Source organism: Capra hircus, chromosome 21, assembly GCF_001704415.2.
Source record: "Capra hircus breed San Clemente chromosome 21, ASM170441v1, whole genome shotgun sequence".
Taxonomy (NCBI): domain Eukaryota; kingdom Metazoa; phylum Chordata; class Mammalia; order Artiodactyla; family Bovidae; genus Capra; species Capra hircus.
The window spans coordinates 19,539,854-19,555,890 of NC_030828.1; the positions used below are offsets into that span (position 1 = coordinate 19,539,854).

At 50.1% G+C, this 16,037-nt stretch overlaps 1 protein-coding gene across 1 annotated transcript; it reads right to left on the reverse strand.

Annotated features, from left to right (window-relative positions):
- Nucleotides 2,419-3,439, reverse strand: LOC102183827 (myeloid-associated differentiation marker-like). The gene has a single exon (XM_013972945.2). The coding sequence runs from the start codon at nucleotides 3,358-3,360 to the stop codon at nucleotides 2,419-2,421; it is 942 nt and encodes a 313-aa protein (XP_013828399.2). The 5' UTR covers nucleotides 3,361-3,439.

The following is a 16,037-nucleotide window of genomic DNA, read 5'->3' on the forward strand; positions in this document are numbered from 1 at the left end:
TTGATTGGTGAGGAGGGGAGGAGGCATTGTTTTGTTTTGTTTTTCTTTATCTTAACGTTGAGGTTAAAAAAGTACACTGTGATTGCGGAAAAGGGATGAGATTTTCTCCATGATTGACAGCAGGGGGTTGATGGGAACCAGAAGCTTCTGGGAATAAGATTTACATACTTATACATTCATATCAGTTCAGTTCAGTTCAGTTCAATTCAGTTCAGTCGCTCAGTTGTGTCCGACTCTTTGCGACCCCATGAATCGCAGCATGCCAGGCCTTCTTGTCCATCACCATCTCCTGGAGTTCACTCAGACCCACGCCCATGGAGTCAGTCATGCCATCCAGCCATCTCATCCTCTGTCGTCCCCTTCTCCTCCTGCCCCCAATCCCTCCCAGCATCAGGGTCTTTTCCAATGGGTCAACTCTTCTCATGAGGTGGCCAAAGAACTGGAGTTTCAGCTTTAGCATCAGTCCTTCCAAAGAAATTCCAGGGCTGATCTCCTTCAGAATGGACTGGTTGGATCTCCTTGCAGTCCAAGGGACTCTCAAGAGTCTTCTCCAACACCACACTTCAAAAGCATCAATTCTTCGGCGCTCAGCTTTCTTCACAGTCCAACTCTCACATCCATACACGACCACTGGAAAAACCACAGCCTTGACTAGACGGACCTTAGTCGGCAAAGTAATATCTCTGCTTTTGAATATGCTATCTAGGTTGGTCATAACTTTTCTTCCAAGGAGTAAGCGTCTTTTAATTTCATGGCTGCAGTCACCATCTGCAGTGATTTTGGAGCCCCAAAAAATAAAGTTTGACACAGTTTCCACTATTTCCCCATCTATTTCCCGTGAAATGATGGCACCAGATGCCATGATCTTAGTTTTCTGAATGTTGAGCTTTAAGCCAACTTTTTCACTCTCCTCTTTTACTTTCCTCAAGAGGCTTTTTAGTTCCTCTTCACTTTCTGCCATAAGGGTGGTGTCATCTGCATATCTGAGGTTATTGATATTTCTCCCGGCAATCTTGATTCCAGCTTGTGCTTCTTCCACTCCAGTTTTCTCATGAGGTGCTCTGCATAGAAGTTTAATAAGCAAGGTGACAATATACAGCCTTGACATACTCCTTTTCCTATCTTATTCATGACTCCCAGAGAAGCAGGAAGCAGCAGAGAAAGCCACTGAAACATAGAATTGTACTTCTGTGAGCATCAGTCAGGGATGCAATTCCCTTCACTACAGCAGAAGCAATTCCCACCTTCTGAAGTAACCCGGCTGGGAAAAGGAATGAAAAGAAACTTCCCCTTTAGGAATAGGCATATTCACTAATTTTTGCCTTCCTGATCAGGAAAAAAAAAATCCAGGCTAACATCACCTTTAAGGCTGCAGGGGCCCACACTCTTCTCCCTACAGAGGCAGGACCTGCTGTTTTGATCACTGAGGCAGAAAGGCCACATTGCTGCCCCTCACCAACACTGCAGACAGGTATCTTCAAGACCCTGGGGTTCTCTGCCAGCCCCTACTTCAATGTCCGGAAAGTATTTGGGATGGAAGTCATCACAACTTCCTCTAAAAAGCCCTCTAGACAGTGGGTGTTTAGTGAACCTGCAAAAATTCTGCAGCCAATCTCAGGTGGGGTTGAGCACCAGATGGAGCCCAGGGACCCAAGTCTCTGCTTCAAGACTCCCACCCACTGGGAATTATTGACCTCCAGAGGTTTTGTTTTAACTTAAAAAGAAGCCGACTCTAGAAAAGACCCTGATGATGGGAAAGATTGAAGGCAGGAGGAGAAGGGGGTGACAGAGGATGAGATGGTTAGATGGCATCACTGACTTAATGGACACGCATTTGAGCAAGCTCCGGGAGATGGTGAAGGACAGGGAAGCATGGTGTGCTGCAGTCCATGGGGGTCGCAAAGAGTCGGACACAACTGAGAGACTGAACAACAATAACACTCTACAACCCCCTCCACTGGGAAATCGGGGTCCAATCCCTAGGTACCTGCACTCACCCCACTCTGCATATCTGTACCAACTAAAACACAGCCAGGGTGACAGACAACCAGAGCCTCCTGAGGCGCAGGGTGTGAACAGCTGCACAGAGGGCTGTGTGCTGTGGAGTCAGCACCTTAGGAGGCAGGATGGGGCGGTGGGCAGAGGAGGAAGGAGTCTCAGGTCCTGATGGATCAGAAGAAGGAAGATGGAGAGAGGTGGTCAGCACATAGGAGATGAGAAAACCAAGGATGACCAGAAAAGGGGCAAAAAGCAGAAAATGCAGAAAAGATGGAACAACACAAGAAAGAGGCAAAACAGAATTATGGGCAATCACACGAGACAGAAGGGAGACAGAGAAGAAGGAGGGAAGGGAACAGGAAAGAGCAAGATGAGTGGGAAAGGATGTGAGAAGGGAGAGAGGGAGCCAGGAAGAGAACATCAGAGGACGACCGAGCTTGGTGAAGATGTCTCCACTGACAATAAGAGGGAATCAGGGGGCCTGGTGCAGAGCCTCAGAAGCTGATAAAAAAAGCAGCGGGCCAAGTCCACCAGGTCAACCACATAAATCAGCAGGTTGACGGCAGTCAGGACGGCCACAGCCAGTCGCTGGTCCCAGGTGCATATATAGGAGGTGAGTTTATCATGGCAGCTCACGTCGCTGGACCTCCGGGGCTGCCCGCCGAACTCCCCGTTGAACTGGTAGAGCGGCCAGAGGACCACAGCGGAGGCGTAGAGGAGGGCCGAGAGCAGGGTCAGCCCCAAATGCACAAGGGGGACGGGAACGGGCAGCCTGTTGTCCCAGTTGTACCAGTTCAGCAGGAGGGTCACTGCTGACAGGAGGAAGCAGATGGAGTACACAGCCACACACCACTCCAGGGCCGGCTGGTGCACATACAGGTGGGGGCTGCTGATGAAAGCGAAGATGACACAGGCCACGAAGATCTCCAGCCTGTGAAACAGGCCTGGCAAGGTGAGCACAGAGCAGGAGAACTCTCCAGACCAGGCGCAGGTCCAGACCACTTCAGTGGCATAAGCCACAGATGCAAGGCTGGAAAAGGCAGTGACCGCAATGGCGTGGTCGCCAAAGGGGCTGTGAGGCAGCAACTGGATGCAGGCGGTGGCAAAGATGACGGAGCCTGAGAGACATAAGAAGGTGGCACAGGAGGCACTGGTGATGAGAAAGCCGTCCCAGGAGCGGTGGAGGCGGGACTGAAGCCCACACAACTCGACTATGAGGATGATGAGGGTCATGACGAAGCAGAAGCACCAGACAAATATGGACCAGTTACCTGCAGCCGCCTGCAAAGTGCTCACACCAGCCACCAGGGAGAAGGCCATGCAGGTGGAGAGCAGCTGCAGCAGGCGGAGAAAGTAGCCCATGATGATGGTCAGAGAGCCCAGGCCTGAGGACAGTCATGTGGAGCTCCTGATGGTTGTGCAGGCCTAGGTCATCGATACAGCAGTGTTCTTTGCTGACACCCACCAGAAAAAGATCCAGCTCTGGAGTCAAGATGCCTGGAAAAGGCTCAGGGCCCTGTGAGGGCTGAGGCTCAGGATCTGTGGAGTTGGAACCAACGGCTCAGACACTCGGGTAACAGCACAGCCGCTCCAGAATGTTTCTCCCCACCCATCAGCCTTGGCCTTGTCAGGAGACTTGTCATCCCAAACCTTATAGCCATGCTTGGTCTGGCTTCAAACCATGAATATTTTATCTCTCTGAGCTGTGTACCTTTATCTAGGGAGACAGAAGTTAGGCTGGTCCTTATCTGCAATCCCAACCCTTCAAGACTAGGAAAATTGAAAAAAGAATTTTGAAAAAATTCATTTGGTAACAAATTTTGACCTGAACAAACATGAGACAATTTATGTTCAAAAGTTCAGTTGCACAAACACTATTGAAAAAAGAATTTTGAAAAAATTCATTTGATAACAAATTTTGACCTGAACAAACATGAGACAATTTATGTCCAAAAGTTCAGTTGCACAAACACTAATGTATCTGATTACAAGGTGCTTTCAGACCCCAGTGAGTGTGACATCATACCGAGTAGATACACCATGTCACCTATCTGGAGCTGAAAAATTCTGAATTCCAGAGCAGACCCACAGGTTTCGGAAATGGGATACTGGATTGTACTGCTAACCACATTTTACAGATGAGAAAACTGAAGCTGGGTAGTTAAGTATTTCCCTGAGGTTGCCCTGTAGATAGGAGTGGGAAATTCAGATGAAAATGCCAAAGCTGTAGGTTTGAGAGCTTTGCTCTACAGTTCAGCCGGACAGCCAGGCCCTGAGTGGGAGCCCAGGACCAAAGCTCATGGCTCTGAGACCCAGGACACACCTTTAGGGCCATGGCCTCCTCCCATAGCAACCTGGAGACACAGGTGTGCTGGCCTGTCCTCCCAGGAGCCATCACTAGAAGGAGCTGCCATCTGAGGGGACACAGCTCCACCCGGACGAGGGCAGCTGCAGAGATTAACAGGGAGGAGCCATGGGGTGAGAGCAAGGCCCTGGGGACGTGGGGACAAGATGACAAGGAAAACAGGAACTGTTCTGAATCCCCTCCTCCACATTTTGCCTTCCCATGTGACTCTTCCTCACTGGGGCACGGAAACTCCAACCCAGCATGACTCCAAGGTGGAGTGTCCTGGAGGAACCACAGAATAAATGAACATAATGTTTAGCTTTTAAGCTCCAAAACTGTCATCCAGAGGCGAGCCTGGAAATATCTAGAAGTAACCCACTCCAGTGTTCTTGCCTAGAGAATCCCAGGGACGGGGAAGCCTGGTGGGCTGCCGTCTATGGGGTTGCACAGAGTCGGACACGACTGAAGCGACTTAGTAGCAGCAGCAGCAGCAGCAGCAGTCCTACCTGAGTGAGGATTCTCCTGGCCTGGGAGACTGGTTAGCAGCTTCCAAGTTGGGAAGAAGGGATTGGAAATGAACAAGGATGCTATATCTGATTCTGATGTGAAGCCTTTCAGGGCATCCCAGGGAGGGGGTGGGGATGGACGGATGACTGGCCCCCTTTTAAGGGCAGGAGCTGAAAGAGGAGGCCCCTGCTGGACCCCTAGGAGGGGACAACCCTGAGAAGGCAACCAGGACTGGAGTGGGGGCTGGGGTGACAGACTAGAGATGACTAGGGGAGGGGGGTGTGGATTCCAGGGTCCCAGGGGCCCTGAGGCAGCCCAGTAGGGGTCTTCTGACTCAGAAGGGATGCAGGCATGGAGCCAAGCTTCCCATGGAGGAGGGGCCTGGGCTGGAACTGAGACAGGAGAACAGGGACCTGAAGGGCCTTCAGGGCTGTGACAGGGACATATAGCCAGAGTGGCAGGGACCCTGGAGACCATGGAATTGCCCAGGTCACCTGCCCAAGACAGTCCCGCCAGCCAGGGCTGCAGTCCTGCTCACACAGGGCCTCCTCCAGGGTCCAGTGTGGGGGGAGTGAGGCCCCTCCCAGCCCGTCCCCTCCTCAGGGACAGCTGCCCTGTTTCCAAGGGACTATTTGCTGAGAGGCCCCCAGGGAGGAAGGGCCAGCACCCTGAGCCCCAGCCAGCTTCCTGCCATCAGGGGATTATTATATCATCTTTGCTGATAATAAACCCTGGGACAAGCCGAGCCTGGAAAGAGAAACACAGAGCAAACCTGAGACCTTCCCTGGACTCACAAAGCTCCTTGAGCCCCAATTGCCAGTGGAGCCCTGGAGCCTGCGGGCCTCCCGGTGGGCAGTGCCAGGGTGGGGAGGGGCACTGGGGTGAGGGCTGATGGGGGTATCGGTCCTCAAAGCTGTTCCCAACTTACCTCAACAAAATGACCCTCCAATTTACATCTAAGGCTAAAAGACAACTTTAAGTTAAGTTCAGCCACTCAGTCATGTCCGACTCTTTGTGACCCCATGGATCACAGCACGCCAGGCCTCCCTGTCCATCACCAACTCCTAGAGTTCACTCAAACTCATGTCCATCAAGTCGGTGATGCCATCCAGCCATCTCATCCTCTGTCGTCCCCTTCTCTTTCTGCCCCCAATCCCTCCCAGCATCAGAGTCTTTTCCAATGAGTCAACTCTTCGCATCAGGTTGCCAAAGTATTGGAGTTTCAGCTTTAGCATCATTCCTTCCAAAGTACACCCAGGACTGATCTCCTTTAGAATGGACAGGTTGGATCTCCTTGCAGTCCAAGGGACTCTCAAGAGTCTTCTCCAACACCACAGTTCAAAAGCATCAATTCTTCTATGCTCAACTTTCTTCACAGTCCAACTCTCACATCCATACATGACCGCTGGAAAGACCATAGCCTTGACTAGACGGACCTTTGTTGACAAAGTAGTGTCTCTGCTTTTGAATATGCTATCTAGGTTGGTCATAACTTTCCCTCCAAGGAGTAAGTGTCTTTTAATTTCATGGCTGCAGTCACCATCTGCAGTGATTTTGGAGCCCAAAAAAATAAAGTCTGACACTGTTTCCACAGTTTCCCCATCTATTCCCATGAAGTGATGGGACCAGATGCCATGATCTTAGTTTTCTGAATGTTGATCTTTAAGCCAACTTTTTCACTCTCCTCTTTCACTTTCATCAAGAGGCTTTTTAGTTCCTCTTCACTTTCTGCCATAAGGGTGGTGTCATCTGCATATCTGAGGTTATTGGTATTTCTCCCGGCAATCTTGATTCCAGCTTGCGCTTCCTCCAACCCAGCGTTTCTCATGATGTACTCTGCATATAAGTTAAATAGGCAGGGTGACAATATACAGCCTTGATGTAGTCCTTTTCCTATTTGGAACCAGTCTGTTGTTCCATGTCCAGTTCTAACTGTTGCTTTCTGACTTGCATATAGGTTTCTCAAGAGGCAGGTCAGGTGGTCTGGTATTCCCATCTCTTTAGATCCATTTAATAGCACAGAGGGAGGACTTGGGGAAGGAGAGGATGCGGTTCCTGCTGTGTGACCCTGGGTAAGGCCTGTGCCCTCTCTGGGCCTCTGTTCCCCCACCTGGAAAGCAGCAGCCCCACCTGAGTCTCCCAGCAGCCCCTCCTCCACTCTCATCTGTGAGCCTGGACATGGTGCCCCAGAGAGATCACAGCCTGGATGTGGCTGAGCCCTGCCTGCCCAGCAGCCAGGAGTGTGGACTGGAAGACAGGGAGCCGGGAAGGTCATGGCTGGGACAGAGGAAGGAAGGAGGAGATGCCAGAAGGACAGAGAAGGAAGAGGGAAGATGGACACCTGAGTGACAAGGATAAGACATTTCATAACTGGATGATCCTGTCCATTTACTCGTCAGAGCCTCAGGTTCCCCATCTGTGCAATGGGCTTATAACCTACTATGTGTCAATTAAATTAATAAAAGCACGTGAAGGGCTCCTCTGAGTGTCTCTGACAGGACACTCTCAATCCACCCCTACCTGTTTCCTCCCCCTCTACCTCACAGAGGACCCAGAAGGCCCTGGCCCCACCTGGACATCAGCACATGCAGCTTGATTTGCTGCAGGTCAGGGGCTGCGGGCCAGTGTGCCCTGCAGGGGGACTCTCGATGTGCTCAGTTTTCCATCACAGTGTTTTCATGAAGAAATGATGTAGAATCACTAGTATTACTATTTCTTTCCCCAAGGGCTTGGAAGCAGCAGTGTTAATTTCGCATGAAAATTGAGAGTCCCAGCTCCTTTGGAAGCCTCAGGAGGTCTGGTGTCTCCGGGCTGTGCGTCCTTGAGGGGCTGGGGTGGCTGGAGCTGATGTGGCTATGCCCTCTATATTGTTTTCCATTCATATCTTCGTGTAGTTTTCTATATTTCTCTTATTCTCCTTTATGATTGACATAAAGCAAGTCTATGATCATCTCACATGTCCTGATTTCTTCTCTTGGGCATGACCAGGCTTCCAGCCTGCTCACAGGAACATCCACCCCTCCATCCAGGGAGCAACTGTGTTCTCAACCTCATGTACAGTCTTCAACACATTTCATATGCTCTGAAATATGTAGACATGTGTGTACATAAATGCACATGTTTGTAGGGCATATCTGTATTGTTTTTCCATTTTGTACACATGAGAGTGTGTCATGCACAGGGCCTCCTTTTCCACCACCCCCGACAGGTGCAGCTGGTCCTCTCCAGGGGCCCTAGTCCTCTCCATCCCCTTTACTTATTACCTTCCCTCCTGGCTCCTGTGGGCATTTGGACTGACTCCCCTTCTCTAGATCAGTGGACCCTCCCCTGTGAGTCTCAGACACTGGGGGACACAGGAAATGACAAGCGGACCTGGGATCCATGTGACCAGCATGCTCTAGAGTAGGTCAGCTAGCTTTTCTGGTAATTTATAAAAATATGAGAGACTATATTTTCCAATTTTTTGTTTATTTTTATTTCCTAGGGCTGTTGCATAAGGTTACCATGAGCTTGGTGGTTTAATACAAGAGAGATTTCTTCTCTAACAGTTCTGGAGGTCAGAAGTCTGAAATCAAGGTGCCAGCAGCGCTGTGCTGCCTGTGATGCTCCAAGAGGGTCCGTCCTTGCCTCCTTTAGCTTCTGGAGGCCCCTTGTCTTTAGCCCCCGCTTAACTCCAACTGTCTTCATGTGCTCATCTTCTCTCAACTCTGTGTGTGTAAACCTCTGTGTCTTTTCTCTTGTAAAGACACCAGTCACTGGACTGTGGTCCCACCCTCCATCCAGGATGATTTCCATCCCCAAATCTCTAATTAAGTATGTTTACATCATTATGCTTCTATATAAGGCCACGTTCTGAGGTTCTGAGTAGACATGAGTTTCAGGAGGACCCTCTTCAACCCATTACAGTTCTCTTTCCTATCTCCCTGTCTTTTTTTCACGGTGTCTTTTTCTAATGTGTTTATCATTAGTGTATTTGTCTATCAAAGTGTATTGGTTTGCTGAGTATTTCATATTGGTGTGTATTCACTGGAGTTCCTGGGACTCACAGCAGGACTCACATGATCCCTCATGTACTTTGTCACTAAACTGTGACCCCCCCCCCTTTTACAGGACTCGCTTTTCTGGGAGGGTCCTGACACCTTTGTTGGAAGCTTCACCCAGAATAACTGCATTTGCTTCTGCTCAGGACCCTCCAGGCCAAACCCCTGTTGGGTGCCAATTGTGTCAATTTCCAGGTTGGCATTGTTTGACCTCAGAGGTCATGTATATTTGCACCCATTTTTACCGGAAATGAAGACTTAGATTTTGCTTCTATTGTGGAGACTTAAAAAAAATCCAAAACTCCTGACAAGGTGGGTATTAGCCTTGACCTTTCCTCTTGCTGAAGGGAGTGGTTTTCCTTGTCTACTCTAGCTCTGAGGTTGTGAACAATGTGGTCCTGGCTTTAGGGAAGTGTCTCAGCGCCAACTCGTTACTTTCTGCCACCCCAAACCTCATTCCTGACCCAAGTGGGCATATAGACCAGCCTCCAGTTGGCCAGGCTCAATTCTCTCTTCTCCCTACTCCCACACACAAGCACAGTCACATCCACTCTGCCATTGAAACTTCATGAGATCCTCGAGCAGATCATATAACCGAAAACTCTTCCTCACTTCTTCGCTTTGTTAACCTTTTTTTATGTCCTTTAAGACTTGACTTTTAATCACCTCCTCCAGGAGGTCTTCCTTGATTCCATCAACTCCATCTCCAATTGCTTCCAGAGTGACACTTCTGTGAAGTAATCTGAAGTGGGCAGCTCCTGGGTCTCATGTGAGCACAACAGGTGAGGTGGGAGGGAGGGGGGTGTTGCAGGAGCAGCAGACAGGGCTCAGTGTAGATGGACCTGGACACCAGAGACACAAGTAGGATCTTAGCTGTAAGGGAGGAGGCCTCACTGACATTCTCTAAGGAGGGGCTGATCCATCAGAGGCCCACTCTGGAACTGACACACTGGCTGTAGGAGGAAAATGGGATGGAGGCCGGCCAAGAAGCTGGGTGGCCAGTTTGGAGGTTGATTCCACAGTCCAGGTATGTGATGTTGGGCCTTGAGCAAAGACACTTCAGGGGTGGAGGGCAGGGGCAGATTTATGAAATATTTGAGAGCAAACATTCAGCTGGTCTTGATGAGGGGAGGGACCACGATTACTGACACTTGATGCCCCAGGGGCAGCTGTAACCTCACCTCTCCCTTCTGCTCCCTTGACATCTCAGGCTCTGTCCCAGGTGCTCCCTGTGCCCCGCCCCTCCCTCTGGGCCCCACCCACTGAGTGCTCTGGGAAGGGAGGCTAAGAAAGGGGGAGCCAGCCGGAGCTCAGGGAGGCAGCTTGGGCTCCTGCCTCTATGTTTCCTTGAGGCCCCTCCAGGTACACGTGCTATTCCTCCACCTGCACCTGAGGCCCGGCTCGTGTGCTTCTAGAGGGAGGAAGTTTATTAAGAAATGGCTCTCTGCCCTCAATTCACCAGGAACCATGCTCTGGAGTAATGGTTCCCCTGCTCCTCAGGCTCCCATCCCTCCTTTTCTCCCTCCTCCTCCTCCTCTCCCATTGTCTGAGGGGCTCAGGTCCTCAGGACTCCAGCCTCGACCACCTCTTCTCCATGCACCTTCTAGTCCTTATCCAGTCAGATGGCTTTAAGTGTTGTAGGCACTGGACAGAGAGCAGAGAACGGAACCGGTAGTTTCTTCCCTCACGAATCCTACTTATCTAGATGGATAATATGCAAACCAATCCATAATAGCATGTTATCTGGTAATAAATATAATGACAAGGGGAAAACAGGTGAAGAGGCAGTTATTGGAATGTGGGGAGTGGATAAGACTGCTCCGTGGATGTGACATTTAAGAAGATGCTGAATGAAGTAAATAGGCTGAATGATGACAACTCCCCAATTCCTGCCTCCAGAGCTGATCTCTGCTGAGTGCTAGAGTCTTATCCAGCTACCTCCTGAGTGCTCCCTCTGAATCATGCATGGCACCTCACACTCAACATGTCCAGTCCCACCTCTTGAACCTCCCACCCACAAAACACGCTGATCCTTCCTCATCTTCTCATTCAGTCAATGGCTGCACCTTCACAGATGCTCTTCACAAAATACTTGTGAATCCATCCTCTCTTCTTCATCTCTAGAGTCACCACCTGGTCCAGATCCATCCTTCCCCTCACTTGCTCTCCTGCCATAAGCTTCCTGCTAATGACTCTGTTTTCATTCTTTACCCCAATGTCTGCTTTGGAGTGAACTTAACTAAGAAAATCTGTCAGGCTTCTCTCTGCTCCCTCAGGATGAAACACACATCCCAAAATATCACCTCCGAAGCCCTGCAAGCTCACATCTCTTTCTACCACTCTTGCCTCTTTGCCTTCCTCCCTCCAGCCACTGAGAACTTCTCCCAATTCCTCTTGGTCATCTCAGGGCCTTCCCACTGACATGTCTACACGTCCCCCAACCCTAAACTGAGACCAGAGCTCTGGAACACGGCAGTCATGTGCTCAGTCAGTGCCACTCTAAGCCTCAGTTTCATCATCCAGAAAATAGAGATAATTAGCACCTGCTTTTAGACACGATGAGCTCTTGATTAGATTTGCAGAGAACATCTCTGGCAACTTAAGCAGAGAACAACTGTACTGGAGAGCTGCTGGATAGCTTAGAGAATTATTAGGGTGGGACCAGGCTCAGACATAGGCTCAGACCAGGATGGCAGGAGCTAGGCAGCTAGGGCACAACCAACGGCAGCTGGTCCAGGCACCATGGCCATTGGAAGCACATGCTGGATACTATTGCAGGCCCCACAGAAGGAAATGATCTGACCTGTGTCTGTTTGTCACCTGCTCCTTAGGTGTGTGTCCAAGCCCAGGTGTGTCAGATTAATTATTTACCTGCCCTTTTATGTTTCTTATTGAGGTTCAGGCCCAGTCTCTCCCCAAAACTCACATGGCAGGGACGTCCTCTAATATAGGGGGGAGTTCACATTCTCAGTGATTCTCCTTCATGGAGATGTCCATTATATACAATCATGATGTTAGGAGATTAAATGAGATAACACAAAACCCAGTGATTCTGTAACATTTCCACTAAAGACAGAAAGAACAGAATGTAACCTGGTCAGGAGGTTCAACCTGGATCCTGAGGCTGTAAGGTAATATTCATAAGCGTATATTATAAAGTCATGTTCATTCAACAAATACCTGCTTGTGTCAGCCCAGTTCAGTGCTGGGAATATACTCATGAGTGAAAGAGGCAAATGTTCTACCTGGTGCATCTATATTGTAGTATTTATGTTTGAAGCCTCATAGTTTACTTGAAGCTGAATCTAGAGTTTTGCATTCTATTTTACAATAGGTCATAATAGTATACACAGAACATATTGGGCCTGTTTCCACAAAAAAATAACAGCTTCTTACAAATGGACTAGGGACTCTGTCCCCCTATTTGCTTGATGATGCAGAATACTGTTTCCTTACATGCCTATAAGGAGCAACTTCTTGACACCAAGAACAAAGCTTAAAAGAAGTTTGCGGAGCGGGAAGAGGAGAAAGCAGGGGTGCCAGGGTCCTGTGGTGAGGGGAAGAAGTTGAGATGATAGAGGGATCTGGGTCTCTGCCAGCCTCTGCAGGGTCCAGGGACAGAATATTCTGGAATCCCTCCTTCCGCCTGAAGCACCAGAAAGAAACACAAGCTCTTTCTTCTTAGGGATTAGCATAAGGAGTGGTCCCAGACTAGCAATGAGAGTGTTACTGGGGGCAGTGGTCTGGGCTGATGGGCAGCTGGCCCCGGCTCAGCAGGGATGTGGACCACTGCAGTCACCTGGTGGCCTGAAGGATGGCATGCTGCTGGCATCAGTGGGCAGCTGGGAGCCCAAGGGGAAGGCGGGCTGCAGCTGGGACCAGGGGAGTGCCTTCCCTTGGCTGTAGTGCTGAGAAGGTGTCCTTTGTCCTAAGGTTTGTCAGGGCCAATGTAGGGAGGGGAGGATGCCCAGAGGGAGCCCCACTCCATGAGCTGCCCAGATGGATGGTTTCTGAGAACTCAGTTGCCTGAGGATGCTCACTCTTCTTCCAGAAAAAGCACTGGAGAGATTTTTGGAAACAGATGCTGGTTGGAGTTGGGGTGAGGAGATGGGCTTGAACGGAGCTCCCGTCATCACCTCCCAACCCCTGGTCAGAAGCAGATTCAGAAAAGAGCAACAGGGCAAACCCTCACCAGCCCAGCCTGGCACCAGAAGAGACCTCAGGTTACAGCTCACAGGTTCTGTCGGCTGAGAAAGGGGCCCTGAGGACTTGGGCTGCAGCGGGGCTGCATGGACACAAGAGTTACAAGAGGTCACACGTGTTGTGCTCACTGCAGGTCGAGCTCTGCTGTGGATTCATTTGCTCCTCCCAGCAGCCCCTGAACTCTGCACTCAGTGTCCCCATTTTCACAGGCACAGAGAGGTCAACTGGCCAAGATCACACAGATAGGAAGTGGCAGAGCTGGGATTTGAACCTAGATACTTAGTTCAAGATCTTAAACTCTCTCTGGATTTGGCCTTGTACCTTAGACTCAAGAGGAATGGATAGCCAATTCTTCAGCAACAACGGTCTGACTAGGTGACTTATTTCTATTTCATCTTCAGAGATATATTTATTGCCATCCCCATTTTATAGATGTTGAACTGAGGCCCCAAAACTACATTATGTCTTTTGCTTAAGGTTACACAGTTACGCCTTGTCAGAGCTTGGGAATTCAAGTCTGCTTCTGCTGCTGCTGCCAAGTCGCTTCAGTCATATCCGACTCTGTGCGACCCAATAGACAGCAGCCCACCAGGCTCCCCTGTCCCTGGGATTCTCAAGGCAAGAATACTGGAGTGGGTTGCCATTTCCTTCTCCAATGCATGAAAGTGAAAAGTGAAAGTGCAGTCGTTCAGTCGTGTCCGACTCTTAGCGACGCCACGGACTGCAGCCCACCAGGCTCCTCCATCCATGGGATTTTCCAGGCAAGAGTACTGAAGTGGGGTGCCATTGCCTTCTCCTGGCTTCCTGCAAAACTCAGCAGGTACTAGAACCTCAGGAAAGGCTGAGCCCCTTCCCTCTTCTCTTGGGCCCAGGAATAATCTCCAGGCTCCTGTCTGTCCTGTCTGTCCTGCAGTGCCCCAGGCAGAGGTCCTGCAGCAGTGCCCTCATCTCAGCCAGACCACTTCCTGTTGACAAGCAGCCAGAAAATGCCAGAGAGAGCGTGGAGACCTTAGATACTGCCTCTCCTCAGCTCATCTGCCTCCCTACAGCCACCTTGAGACAGGAGACAAAAACACACAGGCAACGGCCACATGGACTGGCATCCTGCACTGGTTCCCAGGGCAGATACCAGGTGCCTGATGCCCCAGGAGAGAAGAAATCCTCTTCTCTCCACTCAAAGGTGAATTAGGGAAGGCTATCTCCATGATTATTCCAAGAAGCTGCTGCAGAGCCAGAGAATGGGTACATCTGTGCCCAGGCTCTGTTCTGGATGCGGCTCAGGGCACAGTCTTGGGGGTGGGGGCGTCAGCTGGAGTCACCCTGCCTGGAGGAGGCTCTGACTGGCTGGCTGAGGGGGGAGCCTCTAACAGCTGTCCCAGGAGACAGGGAGCCCAGGCCAGGCAGGGAGCAAGGAGAGCCTGAGGCTTGGGCACTGTGGGGCTTCTCCATCATCTGTATGTGCTAAAGGGCTGAGGGAGTCTTGGTCATAGCAGGTGGGCTTGGGGGCCACAGCTCCCCCTCCCCAGCCCCAGGACCCAAGGCACCTCCCTTCCCTCTCCCTTTGGAGACAGGCTTGTGTGGGCATCTCTCAGCTCCTCCCCCAGCCTGTCCATCAAAGTTTCAGGGAACATGGAAACCTTCTGCCAACTATCCCTCCCCTGACCCTTCTTCTCCAGTTGGTATATTTTTCAAACTTAAATTTTGTTTTCTTGAAAAGGTAATATATTTATATGGTTCAAAATAAAAATATTCTTTTAAAAGCCATGATTGAGAAACCTCACTTCTACCTGTGGCTCCATCTACTCTCCAGTTCCTGTTCCTGATTAAGACCAGGCATCTGATCCACTGAACTCATGGGGGTCCTTTCTGTGTTTCTTGAAGCAAACCAATCATCTACAGATATTTTTATTTTTATTGTATTTCTCTCCCTATTATACATTTTAAAATAGCATACTATATATTTTACTGTTTTTACTCTGTATACACTGGAGCTATTTCCTTATCATTATTTGAGAGCATCCTCATTTTTTTCCAGCTATTTAGTATTCCTTCTTCTGTCTACACCATAGTTTATTAACCACTACCCTAAAAATGAGCATATGAATCACTTCCAATCTTTCCAATCTTATTTTCAAATGAGATCTTGAGTGGGAGTTTGATTCAAGCCAGATTGCTCTGGTTAGAGAAAATGTGGGGTGGGCCAACACTCTACTTGCAACCCCACCATCTCACAAGAAACCAAGGTTTCCAGAGGACATAGCTTAAAAACCATGATTTGAGCCTAATTTTCTTATCTTATAAACTGGAAACTGGAGCTCAGATCAGTGACAAGAGTCATCCATGCTCATGAGTTATCCTGTGGCAGAACTGAAACCAGAAACCAGATCTCTTGGGCTCTGCTCTCCATGCAACTCATGGTTCATCTCCAGGGAGACCAGACCAGGGCTCTGAGGCCACTTGACTGGAGGCAGGACCACATGTGACTGTGGACCCAGCTGTGGACCCCGATCTACCTCTTTCTCACTCTGGGTTTCCGTTTCCTCTTCTACCATTTGGGATCAGTCCCTTTGTACTCCCAGCAGGAAAGATCAGGGAAAGGTGGCACTGGGAAGGACCAGGGTCTCTGGCACCCCTCCCCGCTCTAGCAAATGAGGAAACTGATTCAGCAGCAGTGAGTGCCCTCCTCAGGGGACGGGGCAGGTTTGTGCAGAACGAGGGTGGACGGGACAGAATCCCAGCCTGGAGGATGCTGCCGCCACACTTGTCACAAGCAGCGTGGGGCCGTGGACAGACAGCCGGCCTGGGGACAGGACACCTGGGTCATGACTCTGACTCTGCCACACACAGGGTGACTCTGGACAAGTCCTGCCCCTCCCTGGGGTCCAGCTGCTCCTCCTCTATGACGAGAAGGTTGGACTAAGCAGAGGACGTTTACACTCTCT

Bases quoted from the DNA above. Each gene is read 5' to 3' on its own strand.
- LOC102183827 (XM_013972945.2), bottom strand. From the start codon at position 3,360: ATGGGCTACTTTCTCCGCCTGCTGCAGCTGCTCTCCACCTGCATGGCC.